This window comes from Rana temporaria, chromosome 2 (genome assembly GCF_905171775.1).
Source record: "Rana temporaria chromosome 2, aRanTem1.1, whole genome shotgun sequence".
Lineage (NCBI taxonomy): Eukaryota > Metazoa > Chordata > Amphibia > Anura > Ranidae > Rana > Rana temporaria.
In genome coordinates, this window is record NC_053490.1 from 41092120 (window position 1) to 41104201 (window position 12082).

Here is a 12082-nt window from a genome sequence, read left to right on the forward strand (position 1 = left end):
TTGTAGGCTTCACAATGCCCACAAGCAAAATGACAACGGTGTGGACATAGTTTTATAAACGTAACTTTTTTGAATATCTATGCGGATCGGCGGCGGATTGTAAAATAGTAAGTGACCAGATTTATATTATAAAAACGCAGGATGAAAGGACATACATTTAAAAAATGCTAATTGTGGTTGGAACTCCGCTTTAAAACAAATGTAAAGGGACAACATTGTGGCAAGATAATATTATGGCAAAAGAATAAGTTGCAACATACTGGAAGTCCTTTTAGGCTGGGTTCACACTGGAACGACGCGACAGTCACATGACTGTGGATCCAACTTTGACCTGCGACTTGAAGCTCGGCTTCAATGAACGGGATCAGTCTTTGACCCCGAACAATACCAGGACCTTTGAGTCTGGTAAGTATCTTTAGGAGAAACTCCATGCTAAATAAAATAAAAAAAGCGTAGGTTTCCCCCTCCAAGACCATACCAGATTCTTTGATCTGGAATGGATTTTATGGGGAACCCCCAAAAATCCATACCAGACCCTTATCCGAGCACGCCGAGTGCCCCCCCTCCTGAGCCATACCAGGCCACATGCCCTCAACATAGGGGGGAATGCTTTTGGGCAGGGGGGCCCTGCGTCAGGAAGTGTCTACTTTGTCTGGGTAGACACACAACCATTAAATAGATCACAAGAAATGGAAGAATTGTATTGGGCGATCTGGACTCACTTTAAGACTATCGATCTGTACAAACAAGTCATGTCCTTCCTAGTACTGGAAAAATGATTATATGCAGACTTCTAATACTCTGGTAGAGCGGTTGGTTTCATTGAGGCCAATGTTGTTGGGTTGGGGGGGGGGGGCCCAAGTCCTGCGACAGATAGGCGAAGGATCCCCAGTGCAGGTGTAATGCAAGGCCGACCCCAGCTGGTACTATAGGGACCTTTTTGGTAGCTACTGCCACAGATGATCCCTACCTTTCTACCTAGAAGCACCCACATTGGAAAAGAGTAGGAATGCGCTCGGGCGTGTTTGGGATTCCGCCAGGAAGCCGACACTGCACACCTATCACAGGCAGCGAGCCATTTCATCTCAGTGCCTGTGATTAGCGGTGTGCAGTGTCGGCTTACTGGCGGGTTCAGGCACGTTGAATCCCGAACATCCCGAACACGCCCAAGCCCATCTCTAGTGAATAGAGGTACAGCAAGTCGCCTCTCCTCCACCCCATTTGGGAGTCAGATCCCACCTCCTTTTCTTTTGTATAAGTTTTGCATAGTTGAGTTGTGTCCTCAATGTACAAAATCAGGACAAAATGATACACTATAGAGGGATATGCTTTGCTCATATTTCATGTCGGAGGTTTACAACCGCTTTAAGTATACAGTATATATTTGTGACAAACCCAACTGGGATGAGGTTTTTGGAGGGGACTAGGGGCTAGCCTTCTACCCACTGATTAAGGCCCATGGGGGAGACCGGCGGATTTTATCTGCATTTTCCATGGGATCAGAGGCTGAACTGAGCTCTTTTCCATGCTCTGACCAGGAGAAGCAGACAAAATCCCTGGTCTCCTCCATGGGCCATAATCAGTGGGTAGAAGGCTAGCCCCTAGTCCCTAGTCCTCTCCAAAGACCTCGTCCCGGTTGGGTTTTTGTCACAATATTGAACAATCTATATTCCATTTTCCAGATCTTGCCTCAGTCCCACCGGTGTGTCAGCATGTACCTTGGACGGCCTGGTGTGCAGTCTAGTTCAGAAACCGTTTATTTTTAGTCGCATTTAGTTGGCCAACGCCTTTTCAGGAGTTTAAATGGTTCCCCTTATCAGGGTTAAAAGTATAAAGCAAAAGGTATCTTCTCCAGATGATGGTTTAGGCATCTAAGGACTCTATGGGCACCTTAGTAGGTGTGGGGCTGCTGGGACAGAAGAGGGTGGTCAGATTGTACCTGCATTTCCAGCCCCCTTTCGGTGTCTATGGGCAACGTTACCCTTCTGCCATTACATCCACCCTATAACCCAGTGTTTCTCAACTCCAGTCCTCAAGGCGCCCCAACAGGTCATGTCTTCGGGCTTTTCATTATTTTGCATAGGTGATTTGATCAGTTTCACTGCCTTCTTAAAGCGGTAGTTCCCCCTCAAAAAAAAATTTCCCCTTAGATGTATGCTCATTTTGTCTAGGGGAATCGGCTAGTTGTTTTAAAATCGAAGCAGTACTTACCGTTTAGAGAGCGATCTTCTCCGCCGCTTCCGGGTATGGGTCTTCGGGAATGGGCGTTCCTTCTTGATTGACAGTCTTCCGACAGGCTTCCGACGGTCGCATCCATCGCGTCACGAGTAGCCGAAAGAAGCCGAACGTCGGCGCGGCTCTATACGGCGCCTGCGCACCGACGTTCGGCTACTTTCGAAAAATCGTGACGCGATGGATGTGACCGTCGGAAGCCTGTCGGAAGCCTGTCAATCAAGAAGGAACGCTCATACCCGAAGACCATACCCAGAAGCGGCGGAGAAGATCGCTCTCTACAACGGTAAGTACAGCGTCGATTTTAAAACAACTAGCCGATTCCCCTAGAGAAAATGAGCATCAATCTAAGGGTAAACATTTTTTTGAGGGGGAACTACCCCTTTAAATACCACAGCTGTTTCATCTGAGGGAAATCCTGAAAACATGGCCTGTTGGGGCATCTTGAGGACTGGAGTTAAGAAACTTTGCTATAACCTATAGGGTGGATGGAACCTATAACCTCCTTTGTGCTGCATGTAACATGGGAAGCATAGTCTGGATTTGTGAGCAGATATGACAATGTCCTACATTTCAGAAAAAAGTTCCTGTCTGCTTAGAAACATGTATTTTGAGTCTTCTACTGCTCTAATAATTTGCCTTCTTTTTTTTGTTTTTTAGAACCTTTGTTTTCTGCCATTAATAATTTTACAGATTATGGGGCTGGCCTACACCAACGCATTAAAAACGTTGATCTGCAGAAGTAAGTTTGCCATTATTATACTTTTAATTTATTCCTACAAGCGGTGCTTTATAAAAAATGTGACATATACAGTGCAGTCTATCTCTTTTTATATACCGTATTTATCGGGGTATAGCGGGTGTCCTGTTCGTCGGGTCCGGCGTCCTTCTGCGGCGTCCTCGCGTCCTCCCCGCTCGTTTCCCCGCGCCGAGTTTGAATACTGCGCCGACATATACCGAGCGCAGTACACTTGTGTATCGTCGGGCAGGCTCGGCAACTCTCGCGCTGACGTCCTGTACGCTCAGGACGTCAGCGCGAGAGGCGCCGAGACTGCCCGAAGATACACAAGTGTACTGCGCTCGGTATATGCCGGCGCAGTATTCAAACTCGGCGCGGGAAATCGGGTATCGGCGTATACCGCGCACCCACGATTTTGCCCTGATTTTCAGGGCAAAATAGTGCGCGGTATACGCCGATAAATACGGTATATATTTTTTTATGTTGATCCTGTTTGTATATCAGTAAATACAGACCTATAGCCATCGATGTAATCCAATATATTTTTTGGTAGGTTTTGGGTTCTTCCCAAAATATTTGTCAGGTATATAAAGTCAAATAAAATTGTTTAGCTGAAAATGAATTTTGTGCAGTCACGGAACACTTAGGCCTCGTACACACGATAGGTTAACCAGAGGACAACGGTCTGATGGTCCGATCGTGTGTGGGCCCCATAGGTTATTTATCCATAGGTTAAAAAAAAGCCAACTTGCTTTAAATTTAACCAATGGATTCCTAACCGATGGGGAAAAAAAACAATCGATAGTAGGCACAACCATTGGTTAAAAATCCACGCATGCTCAGAATCAAGTCGACGCATGCTTGGAAGCATTGAACTTTTTTTCAGCACGTCGTTATGTTTTACGTCACCGGGTTCTGACACGATCGTTTTTTTAACCAATGGTGTGTACGCACGACGGACCATCAGTCAGCTTCATAGGTTAACCTATGACAACAGTCCTTCAGACCGTTCTCATCGGATGGACTGATCGTGTGTACGAGGCTTTAGTGGTAGGAAACTGAATTACAAAAAACACTGACAGTCAGGGTTTTTATACCCAGAGACCCTAGAGCAGTGATGGCGAACCTTGGCACCCCAGATGTTTTGTAACTACATTTCCCATGATGCTCAACTACAATGCAGAGTGCTGGGGCATCATGGGAAATATAGTTCCAAAACATCTGGGGTGCCAAGTTTTGCCATCACTGCCCTAGAGGTTTCTCTTCTGTCACCAATGGATGTCCTGCCTGACAGCAGGTAATGTGATCTAATGCACAGCTCGGACCATATTTATGGCTCACTCTGGCCCAGATTCTCATACAATTATGTTGCTCCTGGGCAGCATAACGTATGTGATTTACGTTACACCGCCACAGGTTTACAGGGTTAATGCCTGATTCTCAGAACACTTACCTGTAAACTTGCGGCGGTGTATCGTAAAATCGCTCGGCGCCCAATTCAAATGGGGCGGGCACCATTTAAATTAGGCGCGCTCCCGCGCCGAGCGTACTGCGCATGCTCCGTCTGGTAAATTACCCCACGTGCATTGCGCTAAATGACGTCGCCCCGACGTCATTTGCTTAGACGTTAACGTAAATGGCGTCCAGCGCCATTCGCGGACATCTTACGCAAACAACATCATTTTTTTAAATTTCGACGTGGGAACGACAGCCATACTTAACATTGGTTGCCCCTCATAATAGCAGGGGCAACTTTATGCGTCGCTTAAGCTACGGAAACGTCGTAAATTCTCAGCGTCGACCGCGCGTATGTTCAGGAATCTTGCGTAATTACCTAATTTGCATAGACGACGGGGAAAACGACGATGCGACACCTAGCGGCGGGAAAAAAAATTGCATTTAAGATCTGACAGCGTAAGAGCCTTACGCCTGTCAGATCTAATGGGTATCTATGCGTAACTGATTCTAAGAATCAGCCGCATAGATACCCGGGGCCAGATTAGGACTTACGACGGCGCAAATGGTGTTGCGCCGTCGTAACGCCATTGAGAATCTGGGCCTCTGTGTGCTGCGACGATGCAAGTCCCCTGTGATGTCACCTTAGCCTGCCCATCCAATGATACGAAACCCAAAAAGGAAGACCGAGCAAAGATGGAAGCGCTGAGGACCAGGGAGAGCCTCACATTCACACGCACACATACTATGGCCAGTTTAGACAGGAGATAGTTACCCAACCAACTTGTCTTTGGAATGTGGGAAGAGCCTGGAGTACCTGGAGACAACCCACACAAGCACAGGGAGAATATGTAAACTCTATGCAGGTAGGGTCCTGGTTTGATTTGACCCCCGTGCTGCAAGGAAGGAGTGATGATCACTAGGCCACTGTTCTGCACACCTCTGTATTTATCTAGAGATTAGCTTTAAGTAGCACTATGGCCTCCCAATAAATATGTAATCCCCCATGCAAAATCCCACAAATTGTTTATCCTACCAGTGTAGTCCACGTAATGTAGCTTCCTGTGATGGGGTAGCAACTATGCTGCACTGCTCCTGAAAGAGTCATCACGGTCATGTAGGCTGTGCCTGATTACACAACAGCGGGATGATCAGCAGGGGTGTGCCCATCAGCACTGTTACCGCTGATTCACAAGCATGTAGGTTGTCAATTAGTACCCGGCCACACCCAGTCTTGCCCACTGCTTTCTGGACTGAAAACACTGTCTCAGCTGCTCAACCCCTCCCACTGTGAGCTGCAGTGTCTGGGAGGGGAAGCATGTGTGACCGAAAGGGTTTGGATTGGTTAGGGAAAGTAAAGGATAGCTTTTTGTTTACTTTGGGACTTGTACATCACATAGTAACTGGGTACTTGTATGGACTTTCGTACAGGAGCCTTTAGTTGTACTTTAAATCTAATCCAATGGTGATCCCCTCTCTGGCTGATTGGGCATGTGAAATGGACAGGATCGGACATATTGAAAGGATGCTAGCGTGGGATACCGATAAGGGTGAAGACCACACTATTACGTGGACCGTTTGGTTACACTTCCGGTTCTGCTGATTTTGAATGTTTTATAGCGGATACAGCTCCTACTGCTTCCCCGATGCCCTCTCATGAGTAGCGCGATGTCCCTTCTCCCTACTTTTCCCTCTCCTTTTTTTCTCTCCTCTCCTTACTTCTCCTCCTCCTGTACTTTTATCAGTTTGTAATAATCTTACCAGTAGATTTACCATACGTTCAGGCCATATGCGTTGAGCCTTTGTTTTTTGTTTTTGGTCGTTGTCTACGCAACTGTTTACAGTGGTCTACCGGTTACTTGATTTACCATTACTTAGCTTATTTCACTTATTTCTGTGTTCATTAACCACTTAAGGACCCCTTCACGCCGATATACGTCGGCAGAATGGCACGGCTGGGCACATCCACGTACCTGTGCGTGGCCCTTTAAGCCCAGCCGTGGGGTCGCGCGCATGCCGCCGGCGCATGCACACGACCCGATCCGAAGCTCCGTGATCGCGCCCACTGGACCCGCAGACACGATCGCCGCCGGTGTCCCGCGATCGGTCCTCCGGAGCTGAAGAACGGGGAGAGGTGAGTGTAAACACACCTTCCCTGTTCTTCGTTGTGGCAGTGTCATTCATCGTGTGTTCCCTGATATAGGGAAACACGATCAATGATGTCACACGTCCAGCCCCGCCCACCTACAGTTAGAAACACATATGAGGTCACACTTAACCCCTTCAGCACCCCCTAGTGGTTAACTCCTAAACTGCAATTGTCATTTTCACACTAAACAATGCATTTTTATAGCATTTTTTTGCTGTAAAAATGACAATGGTCCCAAAAATGTGTCAAAATTGTGTCTGCCATAATGTCGCGGTCATGAAAAAAATCGCAGATCGCCGCCATTATTGAAAAAAAATATATAATAATAAAAATTTGGTAAATGCTATAAATTTTGCACAAACCAATCGATAAACGCTTATTGCGATTTTTTTTTTTTACCAAAAATAGGTAGAAGAATATGTATCGGCCTAAACTGAGGAATTTTTTTTTTTTTTTTTTTTTTATCTTTTTTTGGGGATATTTATTATAGCAAAAAGTAAAAAATATTGTTTTTTTTTCAAAATTGTTGCTCTATTTTTGTTTATAGCGCAAAAAATAAAAACTGCAGAGGTGATCAAATACCACCAAAAGAAAGCTCTATTTGTGGGAAAAAAAGGACGCCAATTTTGTTTGGGAGCCACATCGCAGGACCGAGCAATTGTCAGTTAAAGCAACGCAGTGCCGAATCGCAAAAACTGGCCAGGTCCTTTACCTGCATAAAGGTCCGGGTCTTAAGTGGTTAAGGTTATTTACCGACTATGCATATGTGATACATGTTCTTTTGGTGTCCTTCCGATCCTAATGTGGACTTGTACACTCAATAGACAGATATTATTCCTGACCTATGTTTTGTCGAAATGTTTTACAAATGCTTGTAACTCAATAAAACAGATTCAACATAAATCTAATCCAATGCACAGGGTTGGCGTGAACATTACTAATCAGTTTTTCAATTGCAGTCCCCTTGCTCTTCGTATACTGAATGACCAGTTGATGTTTGCAGAGAGAGCTTTCACAGATCCCCTTGGCCTACCAGGACGACCGTTTTACAGGTAAGAGAAAAGATAAATGCCACCCACTGCCATGTTTTCCATTATCTTCAGGTTACTCTTTCATTATCTTGTTTCATATAACCACCAAGCTCCACTTGTTCATTCTTTTGAGTAAATTACATTTGGTACTTGCCGGTGATAGTCACCGGCTCTCTGCTCACGGAGGACCGAAAACTGAGCGATCAGCGGCCTTTGATTTCTCAGTTGACGTCATAAGACCAGTACACATTATAAGAAAATAGGACGGACGAGCCTCTTTTCACAGCCAGTCAAAACAGAGAATGGAAATGTAAGAATTGTTTTTTTTCGTTTTTGTTGTTTCTGATCATGCGGTACACATAATCGTTAGTTCTGATCGTGTATAAGAAAAATGCCTGAATCAGATGTCGAAAGTTGTGTACACACTGTATGAAAATCGAAACAATTGTGCCTTCTACGGAATTTTTCTTCAGATTTTTTTTTTTTTTTTTTTGCATAGTGTGTACCCCACTTTAGGGGTGACAGGGGACTGATGCTGCATCCACCTAGGTAAGTACTGTAATACCTTGGATTGCGAGCATAGGGCCAGATCCACAACCAGCGGGCTTAACTTAAATGTTCCGATTTAAGTTACACCGCCGCAAAATTTCTACCTAAGTGCCCGATCCACAAAGCACTTACCTAGAAATTTGCAGCTGTGTAACTTAAATCCGTCTGATGCAAGGCGGGCCCAATCTAATGGGGCGAGTCCCATTTAAATTAGGCGCGCCCACGCCAGACGTACTGCGCATGCTCCCAACGCTATTTTCCCGACGTGCTTTGCGTTACGTTACGTTGCGCCGAGTTTTGTGAATCGCGACGGGTAAAAAAGAGATGCGGCGGGAAAAAAAAAATTAAAAAAAGAAAATTTGACAGCGACGCGGGATAGAAGGGTATACTTTTACATGGTGTACTAAGTTTACACTTTGTAAAAGCAGCCCTAATTTTGCGACGGCAAACTAACACTTACTGAGACTTAACAAAGGGAAAAAGCTTTGTGGATCTCCGTAAGTGCTAATTTGCATACCCGACGCGGAATTTCAACGAAAAATGCCCCCAGCGGCGGCCGCGGTACTGCATCCTAAGATCCGACAGTGTAAAACTATTACACCTGCCGGATCTTAGGAATATCTATGCGTAACTCATTCTATGAATCAGCCGCATAGATAGAAACAGGGATACGACGGCGTATCAGGAGAAACACCGTTGTATCCCTTTTGTGGATCTGGCCCATAATTTGTTCCAGAATACATGCTTGTAATCCAAAGCACTTGTATATCAAAGCAAATTTTCCCATAAGTAATAATGAAAACTCAAATGATTCGTTCCATAACCATTTATTCATAGGTCTTTCAGTTTATAGTCCATATAAAAAGATTATAGCAATGTGATAAGTTGTGTAACCATAAAATGTCCATCCACAAATGGAAGCCTCCACAAGGGGATTAGAAGCAGAAATCCATCAGGAGCTACAGAATATAAAAGAGAAGAGAGGAGCCTCTAAGTGTAGCAATATGGTTACATTTAATGAAGGTACAACATTTAGCAACTCGCATGGTTTAAGATTAAAAGAGGCACATCTAAGTATGCAGGCATCCAGGGTAAAGTCGTCCACATAGCCCATCCTCCGCACCGCCGGCTCTCACCGCTGTCAGTCGTATGCAATCGTGATTGGGAAGACTACCCTGCAGTAGAGCAATCTGAAAGCGAGGCTTGAAGCACAGCGTGGAAGGGATGACGTCGATGTCGGTGCGGAGGACGGTCTATGTGGACAGCTTTACCCTGGATGCTTGCACACTTGGTTGTGCCTGTTTTTCTCATCAACCATGTGAGTTGCTAAATGTTGTACCTTCATTAAATGTAACCATGGTGCTACACTTAGAGGCGCCTCTCTTCTCATTTATACTCAGTTGTGACATGGTGGTACTTGCATATCAAGACATCGCTTGTATATCAAGTCAAAATGTATTTAAAAATGTAGCTTGTCTTTCAAAACGCTCTCAAACCAAGGTTTTAATGTATGTAGGTAACAGTTCAATGGTAACTTTTTGTTTGTTTTCTCCATACTTGACCTAAAGTGGATGTAAACCCGAATTTTTATTTTTGATGTCACAATGTAGAGTATACGATTTCCTATCGTCTGTGCCCAGTCTTGCCACACAGAGTTAATCCAGCTCTGAGCAATCCTCTTTTATTGTTCAGTGAAATAAAACGGACTTACAGAGAAAAACCTTAGTCCGTTCCGCCCCCTTGCTGTGAGTGACAGGTTATTTACATATCTCATACACTAGCCTGGAGACAGGCATTATTTTTGTAATTCCCACCCCCACTTCTTTTCTGAAGTCATGTGGTTGCTTTTCTGGATTTTGACTGGATGTTAGTGATCATAGCAGAATTCAGTGTAAGGAATACATAGGAAAAAATGCATGTTGACAAGGGGAGTGTAGAGGTGGACGGGGAGTCTACTGACATCAGGACTCCGCCCAACAGACCCATCCACAGAATCTGCAGTTTTTCATAACAGGCAGAGGGGAGACATTTGACAGGTAAGGATACATGCAGGAGGCATCTATATCCTTATAGATCAGAACTATGGCAGTAGTTTAGAAAGGATGAGAGCGGGTTTACATCCACTTTAAGGTGATAGTATACTCTGTACTACCACTTTAACCTACAGGTAAGCCTATAATAAGGCTTATCTGTAGGTATAAAGAACATCTCCTAAACCTGTACGGTTTAGGAGATATTCCCCCCCGCAATGCGCCGCTGCAGTCAGCGGCGCATGCTCAGCGGAGATCCTCGGCTAAAGGCCCAGCAGCCGCCTGACCTTGCCGGGGAGAAGTCTCCCACGCGCATGCACGGGAGTGATGACGTTGCCGCTCCAGCCAATCACAGCTCTGGAGCGGCGATACCCGGAAGACACGCTGAGGAAAGATGACATCTCCCTCGGCGTGGACCAGGTAAGTTCCTCCCACCTCGTTCCGAGGGAAGTATTTTATAATGAGCTAGTATGCGGTGCAAACTAGCTCATTATGGCTTTTGCTTTTCAGGTTTAAAAAAAGACAGCGGGTTTACTACCGCTTTAAACTCAATTGTTTGGTTATACTAGCAGAAGTTTGGTTGACTCCTAGCAGAAGTTGACATCTTGTAAAGAGTTTTTATTATTATTATTATTTTTATTATCTACTGTGATATTTCTTCTCCTCTTGCGATCTTTACATATTTCCGAGCAAAGACGACCATTCCTGTTATCTTACATCCCGCCCGTTGGAAAGCAAATTGTTTGTTTATAGCGAGCTGTAGTTATTCCTTTAAAGCTCATCACAAAACATATCAAATCTTCTCTTCTTTTGCAGACACGTCATCTTTGCACCCAGCAGCCACAATAAATATGCGGGGGAATCGTTTCCCGGGATTTACGACGCTCTGTTTGACATTGAGAATAATGCGGACCAGCAGAAGGCTTGGGAGGAAGTGAAAAGACAGATTGCCGTCGCCACATTTACCGTGCAAGCTGCTGGAGAAACCTTAAAGGACGTTTAATAAAGTGTCAGCTTCTTGTTACTTTTGGGTGTCTATCAGAAAAAGGCCAAAATAAGCGCGCCGTACAGTCACAGCAGATCCAAAGGGGGTATACAGGGCAACATTTACATGCATTGTTCTTTGGCAGTGCAAGAATCTCATTCATCTGACTGTCAGGAGTTGGGGGGCCGTTCTAGACACTTGGGGACCCAATTACATCATGGCGGTGCATTAGTGCACTTGTGTAACACATTTGCACCACATTGCACCAACACAAGTCACATGCCTGTTACCGCAGCTCCAAAAGTGGGACTGGGCCCTTAAGAGCACAATTCTTCTGTTAAAGTTTTCCTACTATACACTGGTCTGTGTCTTTTAAACAGTTTTTTTTTTAATAACCGTTCAGGTTTAAATATATTTAATCTAGTTAAATAAAATGTAATATGTAAATTCTACTGAAGAGGGGCATCCCGCAGAGGCTTGCAAACCTAGTTTGTGTGGTGAAGTACACGCAAAAGCAAATATGCTCCCTTAGGTAAGAAAATAACTTTCCTGAACCCCTAATGATGGTAGAGCAGCCTGGCCCCCAAAATGCATTGGTTTGTTACTGGATTTATTATGAAATAAATAACTTATTGACCTAAAACTAATGGTGTGGAGCGCTTGCTTTCTTCTGCATACAACATTTGGCAGCAGATGTAGATATAACATAAAAGAAAATACCTTGTTGGAAATAATTTGCTATAACCACCCTATATATATGTTCTCCTGGGATGCTACGTTTATGGAGGTTTTGTTTGGAGAAGGATATGGGTTGGGGCCTTCTGCTCTGAAGTGTCAAACGACAATTTTGCTTGCCCATAGGCAACCTCATTGTCTGATGAACAAGGTTCTGATTGGGAATCTCTTTGGCCA

General features: G+C 44.7%; 1 protein-coding gene across 2 annotated transcripts in view; it reads left to right on the top strand.

The window, feature by feature from the left end:
- The window catches only part of LOC120928972 (N-acetylated-alpha-linked acidic dipeptidase 2-like), a 181647-nt gene extending 169834 nt beyond the window's left edge, over positions 1 to 11813 (top strand). For both annotated transcript variants that reach the window (XM_040340127.1, XM_040340128.1), the window contains exons 18-20: positions 2893 to 2974; positions 7535 to 7627; positions 11002 to 11813. In XM_040340127.1, coding sequence (XP_040196061.1) covers positions 2893 to 2974; positions 7535 to 7627; positions 11002 to 11188 — 362 coding nt within the window. In that variant the 3' untranslated portion in view covers positions 11189 to 11813. The remainder of the gene's footprint in view (positions 1 to 2892; positions 2975 to 7534; positions 7628 to 11001) is intronic.
- Positions 11814 to 12082: the final 269 nt, after the last annotated feature.